The following is a 16,083-nucleotide window of genomic DNA, read 5'->3' as shown; positions in this document are numbered from 1 at the left end:
GTAGCTGCAGGCTTAGATCCTATAATACCTCTGGCTGAGAACCACTGGAGTAGACTGAGGAAATTAAGACAAGTGTAATAGCTATTTTTAGGAATTTGGCTGTGAAGATAAGGCAAATCAGGGCAAGAAGTTTGTTTGCTTGTTTTTTATACAGATAAGATGCTTATAGTAAAGATCAAATACCAAGGGAGAAGCTGAAGACAGAAGTGGTAAGCAGAGGGGAATGGAGTCCAGAGCATAGGTGTAGGCATTACCCCTAAAAAGAGGAGGGGCAGGAGTTAACAAAGAGAGAATGTGTACTGATGCATGTAGATTTGTATATTTGACATTGGAAGCATCTGATGACTTCTCTATTTTTTTTTTGAGACGGAGTCTTGCTCTGTTGCCCAGGCTGGAGTGCAGTGTCGAGCTCTTGGCTCACTGCAAGTTCCACCTCCCGGGTTCACGCCATTCTCCTGCCTCAGCCTCCTGAGTATCTGGGACTACAGGCACCTGCCACCACACCCGGCTAATTTTTTTTTGTATTTTTAATAGAGACCGGGTTTCACCGTGTTAGCCAGGATGGTCTTGATCTCCTGACCTCGTGACCTGCCTGCCTCAGCCTCCAAAGTGCTGGGATTACAGGCTTGAGCCACCGCAGCCAGCCGATTTCTCTATTTTTAGTGAAAGGAGTAGGATAACGGGAGTGGGAGCAGAAGGTGTTTCATAAGCGAAAAAAGTCTAGAAACTGGAAAGAGAATTTTGGTTGGATTATTCATACGTATATTGAAGTTAACAAGGATAATGGCAGAAATTGGGATAGACAGGGAAGACTGTGAGCCATGTGTCAGTCTGTGAATGAGATGGAATAACTAGGAGGTTAGTCATTGCAAAGGGAAGAAGAGCTGAATTAGATGATGCCAAGACCAGCTCAGTTGGGGAGAACCTAACCCAGCAGTGCTAGAGGAATTCAAGACACACACACAGAAATATAGAGGTGTGAAGTGGGAAATCAGGGGTCTCACAACCTTCAGAGCTGAGAGCCCTGAACAGAGATTTACCCATGTATTTATTAACAGCAAGCCAGTCATTAGCATTGTTTCTATAGATATTAAATTAACTAAAAGTATTCCTTATGGGAAACGAAGGGATGGGCTGAATTAAAGGAATAGGTTGGGCTAGTTAACTGCAGCAGGAGCATGTCCCTAAGGCACAGATTGCTCATGCAATAGTTTGTGGTTTAATAATGCCTTTAAGGGGTTTTCCGCCCTGGGTGGGCCAGGTGTTCCTTGCCCTCATTCGGGTAAACCCACAACCTTGCAGCATGGGCATTATGGCCATCTTGAACACGTCAGAGTGCTGCAGAGATTTTGTTTATGGCCAGTTTTGGGGCCAGTTTATGGCCAGATTTGGGGGGGCCTGCCCCCAACATGTCCCTCCTTCTTTGATTTGCAAATTGATAAAAGCAAAGGCAGCTTTGTCACAGTGAGCTACTTCTCACAGGAGTCAGGATACACATCTGCAGACTATACAAAGACAGACAACACAGATTAAAAGCACAATCATTGAAATCACAGAGCTTTCAAGTGTTTTTATCCATTTTAATGGGTTACTAGCTGCTAATTTGTCTATAACTCCTTTAAGCACTCCAGTTCTTGGCATTAAGGTCAGGTGTGCCTGGGATGCTGTAAATATTTGTTCTTTAATTTTGCAATATCCAAAGACAAGTTTGTAGAGTGTCTTTCTAGATGCTTTTTTATTCTTTCTCAAATTTTGATCTTATTAAGAGCTATTAATAGTTTCCACACATCCTTACGTTAAGCCCCTAGAGTCTAGGGTGATATCATTTGAGGTTGAGGTGCCACTATACCGCCATGTTTCCAGATAATAGGAACTTTTGTCGTACTTTTTATCATTTCTACTATCTGACCGTTTTGTTCAGACCAGCTGAATATAGTGTGGCCATGGCATGCAGACTGAGAGGTGCAATTCAAGCTAAACATCCCCTTAGCGTACCAGTTAGTAATGATTCCATAGGAATCGTTGTACAGCACCTCTACCTGTTCTGCAATGCGATCTTCCTAAACAAGTACTTTCATTATTTCTGGCCAGGTTCTATTTTGCTTATAAATAGGTTTTTGAGGGTGGTATGCCTCAACTATAAGAGCAGATTTATTATGGTAAATACTGAGATCAGAAAGCATGTGTAACTGTGTCATAGAGTGATTAAATCCAGACATTATTACCAGCCAGATTGATAAATATGCCCAATAAGTATAATTGTTCTCTGTGTCAGCCCTTATTGAAGGAATACTCATGGCACTGGTGATAACTGCTATCATAGCTACCGTTAAATTATTCATTATGACTGGTTGTCCTGCTTTCCTCAGGTTTTCTTCCACCATCTGTGACAGCTTCTTGATCTGTCCCCAGGTGGGTGGCTGTGTTTGATGGGTGTTGCTCATGACAGTTGGTGTCCTCCTCAGCATCAGTCTCGACACGGCTGCAACCGGGAGGTCCTCGGGATCCTCCCGGAATCTCTTCCTCAGCATCTGGCTCATGATGAGGTTTCAGGTGTCTTGATGGTATCCAAATTGGCTGTTGATTTTGGCCTGAAGAAACACAAGCATAACCTCTACCCCAAGTTATTATTTTACCTATTTCCCATCTTTCTGTTATTGGATCTCTCTACCAAATCAATTGTTCTGCTTCTATCTTTGCAGCTGGTTTCTGTAGATGCTGTTCAGCTGCTGATAGCATCTGGCCTTTGGGCAGACTCAAAAAATTTAAAGTTAATAATGCCAGATTCAGTTGCATCCTTGGGGTTCCATATTCTCTGTCTCCTCCTTTCTGCTTTTGCTACTGCTGTTTTAGGGAAAGATTCATTCTTTCCACTATGGCTTGTCCTTGAGAATTGTATGGGATACCAGTAATGTGTTTAATATCCCACAGAGAAAAATGTAGCTAGAGCTTGGCAGTATAGCCTGGGGCATTATCTGTTTTAATAGAAGCTGGAATGCCCATCACCACAAAACACTGCAAAAGATGATGTTTAACACAGGCAGAAGACTCTCCTGATTGGCATGTAGCCCAAAGTGAGAAAAGGTGTTCATACATACATGTACATAAGCTAGTCTCCCAAATGAGGAAACATGTGTGACATCCATTTGCCAAAGAGAGTTAAGTTCTAATCCTCAAGGATTAACTCCTCCTGTAAAAGATGAGGAGTGTACCATATGGCAAGTTGGCCATCACTGGATAATATTTTTGGCCTCTTTCCAGGTAATGCTGTATCTGTATTTGAGACCAGAGGCATTAACATGGGTTAAATTATGAAAGTGTCTAGCATTAGATATTGCATTAGCAACTAGGCGATCAGCCATTTGATTCCCTTCAGTCACATGGGCCCTAATGTGAGTGATGTAAAAAGGATGCATTATTCTACTTCTAACTGCTGTTTGCAATTGGGTAAATAAAGTCATCAGTTGTTCATATTTATGAAATCATAACTGAGCATTTTCAGTTAACTGTGTGGAATGAATCACATATAGAGAATCAGAAATCACATTAATAGGCATATCAAAAGCAGTCAATACCTCAATTGCAGCTACAATCTCTGCTTTTCGAGCTGAAGTATAGGGCATCTGGAAAACTTTACTTTTTGAGCCAGAATAAGAAGCTTTACCATTACTACACCCATCTGTAAAAACAATGAAAACGCTTAGCAGGCTGCAGGTTGTTTACTGCAGGAACTGTAAATGCAAACCGTTCATAGTCTTGTTCAGCTAAAGAGATAGTAAAGAAATGGTCTTTTAAATCTATGACTATTAAAGGCTAATTTTTTGGAATTATAGCAGGAGAAGGCAATCCTGGCTGTAATGCTCCCATAGGTTGTATAACTGAATTGATCGCTTTTAAATCAGTTAGCATTCTCCATTTACCTGATTTTTTCTTAGTTACGAAAACTGGAGAATTCCAAAGGGAAAATGTTGGAACTATGTGCCCATTTTCTAATTGTTCAGTAACTAATTTCTCTAAAGCCTTCAGTTTCTCTTTACTTAGCGGCCATTGTTCTATCCAAATTGGCTTATCTGTTAACCATTTTAAAGGTATAGGTTCTGGAGGCTTAACAATGGCCGCCATCAAAAATTATATCCTAAACCTTGGCGGGAACTTTGTCTTTCCACTTGAAGTGGTTCTTTTAAACCTTGCAAGTTTTTTTCTAGTCCCATACCAGGGACATACCCCATTTAATGCATTGTATGTTGACTTTGAGGGCTATATAATTGTTCTGAAATTACAACTTGTGCTTCCCATTGTTGTAATAAATCTCTCCCCCATAAATTTATAGGTACAGAAGTATAATTGGTTGAATAGTCCCAGATTGTCCATCGGGCCCTTCACAATGCAAAATGTAACTACTTTGAAATACTTCAGTGGCTTTACCAACTCCAACTGTGTTAAATTGAGCGAGTTGAATTGGCCATGCAGGCCCGTGCTGTAGAGAAATGATTGAAATGTCCACTCCTGTATCTACCAAACCTTTAAATTTATTTCCCTGAATAGTTGTTTCACAGGTAGGACGTTTATCAGTAATTTGATTTGCCCAGTAAGCTGCTTTGCCTTGTTTATTTGTGCTTCCAAATCCTCCTGTTCATTTAACTTCACTTTTTCCCATTCCTACGTATGGCACAATCCAGGAGCTGTGCTGTACGCTCTCCTGGCTCTGCTTTCCAGGGAACAGAAGTAGATATAACAATTTGAATTTCCTCATAGTAATCTGAATCAATGGCTCCTATATGTATTTGTACCCCTTTAAAACTTAAACTAGATCTGCCTAGAAGTAATCCTATTGTCCCCACTGGCAAGGGTCCACAGACTCCTGTTGGGACCTTTTGCAGGGGTTCCCCAGGCAGAAGGCTCACAGCTTTTGTGCAGCATAAATCTACTGCGACACTACCAGCTGTGGTGGGGGACAGACAATGTACAGGGGTGAGGGAATGGCCTGAACTGGAAATGCCCCAGTTTAGAATGGGGTGAGGGACGGGCCCCTCACGGCGTTTCCCCAAATCAGGTTCCCTTCTTTATCAAACTTAGAGTGACACTGATTTGCCCAACGTTTTCCTTTTTTACATTTTGGACATATTTCAGGCTTAGCAGTTTTCTTTTTTCCCCTATCTGGCAACCTGACTCATTGATTTTTTTTCTGCATTCTTTTTTAGTGTGTTCATGCTTCCCACAGTTAAAACAAGCTCCAGGAAATGGAGTATTTCCTTTATCCACTCTCAGTCCTGCCATTGCCTTTGCCAACAAAGTAGCTTTACACAGATTACCTCTGATACCATCACAGGCCTTGATATAATCAACTAAATGTGCTTTTCCAAATTTAAAAGGAGAAGGCTCAAATGTAGCTATAATATTTCCCTGTTGATCTGGGGGATGTATTCTAACAGGGAACTGCCAAGCCTCTAAATCACCCTCTCATTGAGCTTGCTGAATTCTTGCCTGAATAGAACTAACAGTGGCTGGTTGCTCGAGGTGCTGCTTGACCAGTCACTAGGGCAACTACTTTTTGCCCAGTGTCCTCCAGAAAAGAAAGATCTGGAGGCTCGTTTTCTTCAAAATAATAATGAGGGGGTACAGAAGGGTAGGGATGAACCTCTCCCTCCTTTGCTGCTTTAGCTGGCAAACAAACCTGCTCTGTAACCTCTTCTGTTACTTTGCTACACTCTCCTTCCTCCTCCTCATCAGTGTGAAAAAGTACCAAGGTGGAACGAACCATATCCCACATTTGTCTCACTGTTACCCTGACACTTCTGAGCTCCCCTTCTTACTCACCACGGGGATTACTTTAAGAGTACTCGGGTGTCCTCCAGCTACTTCCACTTTCTCCAACCATTGCTCTGGCAACCCTCCGACCTGAATTCAAGCCCCCATGATGGACGCCACTTGTGGACACCAGCTCGGTTGGTGAGACCCTAACTCAGCAGCACTAGAGGAATTAAAGACACACACACAGAAATATAGAGGTGTGAAGTGGGAAATAAGGGGTCGTACAGCCTTCAGAGCTGAGAGCCCTGAACAGAGATTTACCTATGTATTTATTAATAGCAAGCCAGTCATTAGCATTGTTTCTATAGATACTAAATTAACTAAAAGTATCCCTTACGGGAAACGAAGGGATGGGCTGAATGAAAGCAATAGGTTGGGCTAGTTAACTGCAGCAGGAGCATGTCCTTAAGGCACAGATCGCTTATGCCATTGCTTGTGGTTTAAGAACACCTTTAAGCGGTTTTCCACCCTGGGTGGGCCAGGTGTTCCTTGCCCTCATTCGGGTAAACCCACAGCCTTCCAGCATAGGCGTCATGGCCATCTTGAACATGTCAGAGTGCTGTAGAGATTTTGTTTATGGCCATTTTTGGGGCCAGTTTATGGCCAGATTTGGGGGGCCTGCTCCCAACAAGATGATCTTCAAAGAATAGGGAGAATATGTTTTGTTTTTTTAAGAGCAGGGGATTAATGATTTCGAAGAAGCGGGCAGGCATGGTGGCTCACACCTGTAATCCCAGCACTTTGGGAGACTGAGGTGGGTGGATCACTTGATGTCAGGAGTTTGAGACCAGCTGGTCAACATGGTGAAACCCCGCCTCTACTAAAAATAAAAAATTTAGCTGAGTATGATGGTGCACGCCTATAGTCCCAGCTACTTGGGCGGCTGAGAAAAGAGAATCACTTGAACCCAGGAGGCGCAAGCTGCAGTGAGCCAACATCGTGCCGCTGCACTCCAGCCTGGGCAACAGAATGAGACTCTGTCTCAAAAAAAAAAAAAAAAAAAAAAAAGATTTGGAAGAGGCAATGAAGCATACACAATGGATACCACACACCCCTTCTTTTCTGAGGATGCAGAACCTATGGGAGAATAAGCAACTACCCCTCTAGGACTCCAGAAAAAGAGTCAGGAAAGTGTCAAATGAGGAATCAGTGAAGAGACAGAGTAATACGGGAATTTAATAGCCTTTACCGAACAAGTCAATGGAGGTTATATTTTAATTTAATCTTAATTTTTGGGGGAGGGATGAAGTCTCACTCTGTTGCCCAGGCTGGAGCACAGTGGCTCAATCTCAGCTCACTGGAACCTCCGCCTCCTGGGTTCAAGTGATTCTTGTGCCTCAGCCTCCTAAGTCGCTGGATTACAGGCACGCGCCACCACACTTAGCTAGTTTTTGTATTTTTAGTAGTGAAGGGGTTTTGCGCTGCTGCCAGGCTGGTCTTGGACTCGTGACCTGAAGCAGTCCACCCACCTTGGCTTCCCAAAGCGCTGGGATTACAGGCGTGAGCCACCGCACCCTGCTGAGTTATATTTTATAGGGAACATTTAAACATTTGACATTACAATCAGAATCATTTGTATAGTCTTATTTTTTCTTTCTTTCCCAGTTACTTCACTTTTACTACTTCACATTTTTGCCAAATCAAGGTGTGCAGAGTTTATTTCACATTAATGTGTTAACTGGATTTGTGTGTGTGTGTGTGTGTGTCTGTGTGTGTGTGTGTGTCAAATAAGTAGGGAATTCTCTTTAAACCATCTCTGTATTTCACAGCCGGTCCAAGAGCAAATGAGAACAAATTCTAATATATCCAGGGGATAGTATCACCAACTAGGCATAAAGCTTAAAGGGAAAAGGGCAGGCTGAGGGGGCTAGCAGCAGGTCACAGTTAGCACACAGGGCCAGGCTTGGTCCCAGGATTCAGACAGGAGCCCTTGTTCCCAGCTCCCCCAGCAGTCCTCAGATGGCATGATGGATCGACATGAATTCTAGAGTTCCAGTCTGAGGTGCCTCTTCTAGAGAGAAGAGAGATGACAGGAGGTAAAGGGAAACAAATTCTGGAATACCACTAGGGAAGCAGAGGGACTTCTTCCCCTGCCACCGTCAGAGGCTTTGCCTCTGATTACACCCATGGAAGCTCGTGTTAAAGCTTTGAATGTCACAGAGTTGGCAACAGAATGATCAAGGATCGGAGAGGGAGTTCGAGACCAAACCTGGGCAACATAACAAGACTCCATCTCTATAAAAAATGGAAAGAAAACTAGCCAGGTATGGTGGTGTGTGCTACTTGGCAGGCTGAGGTGGGAGAATTGCTTAAGCCCAGGAGGTCCGGGCAACATTGAGCTATGACTGCACCACTGCACTCCAGCCTAGGTGACACAGTGAGACATTGTCTCCTAAAAAAAAAAAAAAAAAAGGATAGGGAATTTGAGTATGACTGTGGCTGGAGCCTGGCTGAATAATGTGGGTTGACAGTCTGAAAAGACAGTGGCTTTCCACAGCTAGGCAGATGCCAAAGTGGAAGAAACGTAAGTGGTTCCTGGCAGGGCGCCCTCAGGGATGACACTTGGCTGATCTGATGGTGCTTATGGGGTTGAGTGTAAAGTGGCTACCAAAATGAGGGAGCTGGACTATGGTAGAGGAGGTAACCAGAGAATCCCTCTGTGGGGAGAAGTTACTAGAGCAAAACAGGAACAAGGGGCACACCTTGTGTTCCTGAGGAGAGTCCCAGAGATGGTGAGAGGGAAGCATGGCTGAATAGCACCCGTGGGCTCTGTAGCTTGGAAAACTGTGAGGCACTGTTCCAGAGTCAAGGAGCCTCCCCTCTTCCTTCAACACTATTCCTGGTAACTGTTTATAATCAGTCCTGGAGAAGAACAAGGCCCTCCCATCTCCCACAACCCCAGACTTAGCCCCAAGGAGAGGGGTAAAGAGTGATGAGTGGTAAAGAGGTAGGGAAGTGTGAGAGGTCTTTTGAAATTTTTTTAATTTTAATTTTTTGGGGGTATATTGAGTCTTCCAGTCTTCCAAGACCAGGGAGGGTAGTATGCGGGTGGTGGAGGCTGGTACATGTGCATGTAGATGTTGTGTGAGTTGCCCAGGTTGTAATAGGCTGTGGCAGCTGCTTCTTGGCCTTGGCTGCAGGAATGGAGGGAATTTTGGTGCTTCTGATGGGAGGTTCCAGGAGTCCAGGATAGGGCAGTGCCATGGGGCTGCACTTGTTTTATGGCCCTATCCATGATGGGAGGTCCTAGATAGAACTCAGGTGGAGGTGGTGGATAGGAGTACAGAAGGGCAGGAGTGCATTCCATTGCAACTGGTGATGGGAGGCACAGCCCCACCAGGCATGTAAGAGTATGCATAGGCTCCACTGGGGGCTTACCTCTGGAGGCTTAAAATGCCACGTGTAGCACTCATTGTCCAAACTCAATGGTGCTCCCTGCTGTAAAGGTATGAAGCAGAACTTTCCCAGTCACCTCCTGCTTCACTGTTGCCTTTGTGTAGTTTGGACTAAACACAAGTTACTTGATCCTTATAGTCCTCCATTTGATAAAATGGCATCATGAAAGACTGCATGGCATCGTTCCCTGTGGACTAAAAGATGACCTAGTAAGGGGTAAGGTAAATTGTACCTCTTGGTCCTTCTAAAGACCTCTGGCATCTTCTTCGTGCCATTGAATGTCAGTTCCACATGGTCATATAACATAAGGATGCTCTTGCTTTTGCTGACCATCACTTTGCCACCCGCTGAGCGATTCTTGTTGAATGCTTTAGTCTCTCCTGTATACTTTTATTTTGATGCCCTTTTACATAGCTGCTTTTCCATATCAGGTTATTTGAACAACATCTTATCTTGCCTTTCAGGGATTATATGGAATAAAAGAAGAAATCTTTCTCAGTATCCCTTGTGTCTTGGGGCGGAATGGTGTCTCAGATGTTGTGAAAATTAACTTGAATTCTGAGGAGGAGGCCCTTTTCAAGAAGAGTGCAGAAACACTTTGGAATATTCAAAAGGATCTAATATTTTAAATTAAAGCCTTCTAATGTTCCACTGTTTGGAGAACAGAAGATAGCAGGCTGTATATTTTAAATTTTAAAAGTATTTTCATTTGATCTTTTAAAAAATAAAAACAAATTGGAGACCTATGACATAACTCCAGTCTCTCAAGATTAGAACGAGAAAATGGTAAAGAGATTTTCCTCTTTAAGAATCCTTTATAGCTCTATTCTAATGATACCCAATCTGTACAAGTATAAGTTATACTTCTGAGGTATGTCATATATTTTAGAGAGCCTTCAGATGTAGTAGAATATGTATAATCACTATAATACAGAGCTTTGATTCTTTTCACAAACCAAACCCTTTTTCTAGTATTACAATTTTATCTTGTACTTTCGTCCATTAGAGTACCAGCATATTCATTTCATTACATTAGCATCATATGTTTATGTATAATCATTATAAATGTGGCCGGGCACTGCAGCCTGGGCAACAGAGTGAGGCTCTGTCTCAAAAAAAAAAATCATTATAAATGCTTATTTTTAAGACCATATATATCAAAAAGAAATATAAAACTGAGTGCAGTGGCTCATGGTTGTAATCCCAGTGCTTTGGGAAGGTGAGGCAGGAGGATCACATGAAGCTAGGAGTTTGAGACCAGCCTTGGCAACATAGCAACACCCCATCTCTACACAAATAAACAAATTAGGTGTGATGGCATGCATCTGTAGTCCAGCTACTTGGGAGACTGAGACCAGTAGATAACTTGAGCCCAGGAGTTCAAGACTGCAGTGAGCTATGATTGTGCCACTGCATCCAGCCTGGGCAACAGAGGAAGACTCAGACTCAAAAGAAGAGAAGATAGAAGAAAAGCAGAAAGAAGAAGAAGAAGATACAGATACAACTTTATGATGTAAAAAAGTTGAATAAGATTATATTCAGCTCTGCAAGTATTATACCAGTCATATAAACTCAAATAGTTGATTTGGTGTCTCAATTGAAATATCACCCAGGGAGCTTATACCATCCTCAGTTATTTGTGCAGCAAACTACTACTATGCTTGCTATGGTATCGTTATGAAATCTGTATGACATGATCTCTGCCCTCAAGTATTCACAGTATTTAGGGTACCTCAACAAATTGATTTTTGACTATTTTTTTGTTTTCCTTTTTGAGATGGAGTCTCACTCTGTCACCTAGGCTGTAGTGCAGTGGCACGATCTCGGCTCACTATAACCTCCACCTCCTGGGTTCAAGTGATTCTTCTGCCTCAGCCTCCCAAGTAGCTGGGATTACGGGCACCTACCACCACACCTGGCTAATTTTTGTATTTTTAGTAGAGATGGGGTTTCACCATGTTTGCCAGGCTGGTCTTGAACTTCTGACCTCAAGTGAGCTGCCCACCTCAGCCTCCTAAAGTGCTGGGATTACAGGTGTGAGCAACTGCGCCTGGTTGATTGTTGACTAATGTTTGATAACAGTCATTAATAGCTCCCTGTTGGTGTCTAAAGGTGAAAGTGCTTATACTGATTTATATAGTATATACACACAGACGAAGTCTTTCCTTGATTCCACAAGAAATTTAAAGCAGCTATAGGAACTATGCAATAAAACAAAAACTCAGAAATCAGTATCAAATTAATTTACATTTTTTTCCTTTTTTTAGACAAGGTCTTGTTCTGTCACCCAGGCTGGAATACAGTGGTGTAATTGTGGCTTGCTGCAGCCTCAAACTCCCGGGCTCATCACATCATCCCACCTCAGCCTCCTGAGTAGCTGAGACTACAGGCACATGCCACCATGCCCTGCAGATTTTCGTATTTTTTGGAGACAGGGTTTCACCATGTTGCCCAGGCTGTTCTTCAACTCCTGGGCTCAAGCAGTCCTCCTGCCTCAGCCCCCCAAAGTGCTGGGATTATAGGCATGAGCCCCCACTCCTGGCCAGTTTACAAATTAAGACTAGAACTTGACCAATGGGAAAGATTAGAAGGTAGATATTGCAGCCCCTGAGGACTTGCATGACTAGTGGAGGCTGACTCATTTGGTCAGAGAGTCATGGTTTACCCTCATAATCTGTTATTCTTGCTCTGTTGATAGCTTTCTTTCTGGTCATCTACTCCTGAACATGATTAGTGTCCCATTATTTTATTATTTTCCCTTTTTCTTTAGCATCTTCCCTTGAATGTATACAATTACTATCAGTTGAGTTAGGATGAGGGCAAGGGGAGTCTTCTGTGGGTTTTGGCTTTTTTTAAAGCTCATTTGTACATCAAAACTTCATTTTAGGAAATTCTTGCAGAGATTAAAAGGCTGAAAAATTGATACAGTTTCTACAGGGAACATTCTAGTAAGTAAAACTGCTTTACATGTCCCCAAGTGGCTGAAAATTGGTTCTGGGTAGAGGGGAGGGAGGAAAAGGTAAAAAAAAAAAAAACCTTAGCTATCACAAGAGTTTGACTCTCCAAAGCTCAACCTTGCCTGACAAAATTTTAACTCATATATATATATATATATATATGTATATATATATATATATATATACGTATATATATATATATATATATATATATATATATATATATTTTTTAAGAGACGGAGTCTTGCTCTGTCACCCAGGCTGCAGTGTGGTGGCCCAAGATTCGCTCACTGCAACCTCCGCCTCCCAGGTTCAAGCAATTCTCCTGCCTCAGCCTCCGGAGTAGCTGGGACTACAGGTGCTCGCTGCCACACCCAGCTAATTTCTTTTACATTTTAGTAGAGATGGGGTTTCACTATTTTTCCCAGGTTGGTCTCCAACTCCTAAGCTCAGGCAATTCCCCCGCCTTGGCCTCCCAAAGTGCTAGGGTTACAGCCGTGAGCCACCGCGCCCAGCCAACTCCTTAATATTTAATTTCATGATGGGGAGTGCAAAAGAATTGGGGGAACATATCTACAAAGACTCTTGAGGGAGTGATAATGAAAACTGAGAAACACTGCTCTACATTTTATAAAAATTTGTCAATATGTATTACTGTATTAGGGTTCTCTAGAGGGACAGAACTAATAGGATAGCTATATATATAAAGGGGGTGTTTATTGAGGAGTATTGACTGACACGATCACAAGGTGAGGTCCCACAATAGGCCGTCTGCAAGCTGAGGAGCAAGGAGGCCAGTCGGAGTTCCAGAGCTGAAGAACTAGGAGTCCAATGTTTGAGGGCAGGAAGCATCCAGCACAGGAGAAAGATGAAGGCTGGAAGACTTAGCCAGTCTAGTCCTTAAAGGTTCCCCTGCCTGCTTTTATCCTAGATGTGCTGGCAGCTGACTAGATGGTGCTCACCTGTAAAGAGGGTAGGTTTGCCTCTTCAGCCCACTGACTCAAATGTTAATTTCCTGTGGCAACACCCTCACAGACACACCCAGGATCAACACTTTGCATCCTTCAATCCAATCAAGTTGACACTCAATATTAACCATCAAAATTACGTATTATGATTCACAAATGAGTTAGAAAACAATTAGGTAAAATGTGGTGGGAGAAGTAGAAACTTTGGTTTACTCCAGACTGGTTTTGGATTCTACATTTTTATTTTTATTTATTTTTGAGACGGAGTCTCACTCCATCACCCAGGCTGGAGTGCAGTGGTGTGATCTCAGCTCACTGAAACCTTCGCCTCCCAGGTTCAAGCAATTCTCCTGCCTCAGCCTCCTGAGTAGCTGGGATTACAGGTGCGTGCCACCACACACGGCTAATTTTTGTATTTTTAGTAGAGATGGGGGTTTTACCATGTTGGCCAGGCTGGTGTCGAACTCCTGACCTCAGGTAGTCCACCCGCCTCGGCCTCCCAAAGTGTGGATTCTACATTTAACCACTTAATAATGAATTGAGCTTTCTCTTCAGCTTGTAAAAATGGTTATCAGTTGGCACTGCACTCATCACATTCTTCAGGTTTCATAACTTATTTCAAAATTCCTTTTGCATATAGAGTTTTGTTGTTGTTTTGAGACAGGGTCTCACTCTGTCACCCAGGCTGGGGTACAGTGGCACAATCTCGACTTACTGCAACCTCCGCCTCCCAGATTCACAAACGATTCTTGTGCTTCGGCCTCCCAAGTAGCTAGGATTACAGGTGTGCACCAGCATGTCCAGCTAATTTTTGTGTTTTTAGTAGAGACCTGATTTCACCATGTTGGCCAGGCTGATTTCGAACTCCTGACCTCAGGTGATCCGCCCACCCCTCCTTGCAGAGTGCTGGGATTACAGGCGTGAGCCACCGCGCTTGGCCCAGAGTTTTAAAATTTTACTTTTTCTACTTTAGCTCACATTTGAGGTGGTAAAAGTTAATCTTGAGGTCCCTTTCTTCTACAGTGCTGGGGAAAAATTTCCAAATGAGAGTCAAAAAGTCCTTTTCACATACATCCAGACAAGGTTTGGTTAGAAATAAAATTACTTGGGCTCTCTGGTGGATGGGTTCTAGGCAAACAACTCCACCGGACAGGAGAGGCCGTGCACTGCATTGTGCCTGCCGCACCTCGTGCGCCTTCTGCAGCCGGCCAACCACCGACACAGCAGCGCGCCCACCAGCACGCGGGGGCGGGGCGGGCAGGCAGAGGCGCAGGCGCGGTGCTTCACAGCCCGCTTCCGGCCTCACACCTGCCAAGCATCACACCTGCGATGCCTGCACGAGCTGGGTGCGGTCCACGCAGCTGCAGTAAGGGGGTGACCCGGCGTCTATTAGTTGGTGGTTCATCTCCGTGCCTCGACGAGCTGTAACGCCGCTTTCCTCCATTCTCTTTCTTCACCTCTTGAGTGAGTGGCCATGAGCTGGGTTGCAAGAGTCCTGGGGAGCAGCCAGAGAGCGGGCGCCGCGGGAGCGAATTGTTTTTGCCCAAGGATGGCTCTGTGTCTCCGCCAGGCGGCTTGTGACCTGCTCGGGCGCGGGTGGCCCTTCACCCCTGTGAGTGTCACCTGGACCTGCGGACCCTGGGCGCAGTACTAGAGCTGCGAACTGGAGGTTGGGGGAAAAGGAGGGTAGAGGGGAGAGAAAAGGGGGTCAGCTGCGGGACGGAGAGCCGTCCCAGCTGTGGTTTCATGTTTGGTGGAGCAGCCCCTGTTCCTTTCCTCTCTCTCTCTTAATTCTTCTTAACTATACTCACGCTTCCTTCTCCTTCCCCTGGTCCGCTTCATGGATGCTAAGCTACCTGGCCAGAACCTACCCAGCTTCTTTGCTGTCAGATTTGTCGGTCTTGCACCTCCTTCCACACGGGGGCCCAGAAGTTCTCCATACGCGCTCTCACCACAGGTCTTGGAATTCCAAGCCATTTCCAATTCCAGGTCTTGGAAATGGCTGTGCAATTTGTCTTCACTGTTAGGTTTCCAAGATGGCAACTGTCAAGAGTGAACTTATTAAGAATTTCGCAAAAGAGGAGGCCATTCATCACAATAAGATCTCCATTGTAGGAACTGGATCGGTTGGTGTGGCTTGTGCTATCACCATCTTATTAAAAGTAAGTTATGTGCTCTGCACCACAGGGTTCACCTCCGTTGGAGGCAAGGCCACAGTGTATGGTTGTGCAGGTTGTGTCCAGTTCAAGGGATAAGTGGGGATACAGTACAAGGGCACCAGAGGAAAAGGTGCCCTTTTTTAAGTTGTTCCACCCAGAGGGCGCTCCTTTTTAAAAATAGTATTATAGCATATGTTAGAAGCATCTCAGTGAAAGTATGTTGACATTTCGCTTTCACATAATGACAATATGAGGTACCCCTTTGCTTGATTTGGAAACTCAGCTCACAAAACAAACTGGAGAAATAGGTGGCAGAAAAGAGTATACAAGCGTGTCAGTGATGGTAGACAGCCTATGAGTACAAAATACAATCTTTTTTCCTTGAAATATCTCTCTCCCATTTCCTAGTCTCTATATCTTTATTTCCCTTCATTCCTTGTTCATGTTAGGTTCGTTTTAGTGTTTAGCTGTTCTTAGTATTGATACAGCTGATAAAGTTTAATGGCTATAGACAGAGGCCAAAAAAGATTCTGACCCCTTTCTAAGAGTATTACCCTGATATGAACTTTATTACCATAAAGTTTTAATAAATCATAAGACATTTTGAGCTATAGTTTTATTAATGAAGTATCTGTAAAATGTTTTAAGCCATCTTTTATATAATCTTTAAACCTGGCATGATCCATTGGATTTAAAGGATTGCCTCTGGGTTTCATATCTAGATGACATAGTGACCTTGTGGCACTAAGGATAGCGGCCGCAGCCAACTGCTGCTCCTGCCAGCCATACAAA

General features: G+C 43.7%; 1 protein-coding gene across 2 annotated transcripts in view; it reads left to right on the top strand.

The window, feature by feature from the left end:
• LDHC (lactate dehydrogenase C) overlaps positions 1–9,956 on the top strand; it is a 53,881-nt gene extending 43,925 nt beyond the window's left edge. For both annotated transcript variants that reach the window (XM_033207804.1, XM_033207805.1), the window contains exon 8: positions 9,672–9,956. In XM_033207804.1, the coding sequence (XP_033063695.1) occupies positions 9,672–9,836 (165 nt within the window). In that variant the 3' untranslated portion in view covers positions 9,837–9,956. The remainder of the gene's footprint in view (positions 1–9,671) is intronic.
• Positions 9,957–16,083: the final 6,127 nt, after the last annotated feature.

The sequence above is a fragment of the Trachypithecus francoisi genome, unplaced genomic scaffold (genome assembly GCF_009764315.1).
Source record: "Trachypithecus francoisi isolate TF-2019V2 unplaced genomic scaffold, Tfra_2.0 Lachesis_group8, whole genome shotgun sequence".
NCBI lineage: Eukaryota > Metazoa > Chordata > Mammalia > Primates > Cercopithecidae > Trachypithecus > Trachypithecus francoisi.
This window is presented reverse-complemented; position numbering and strand designations above follow the sequence as displayed.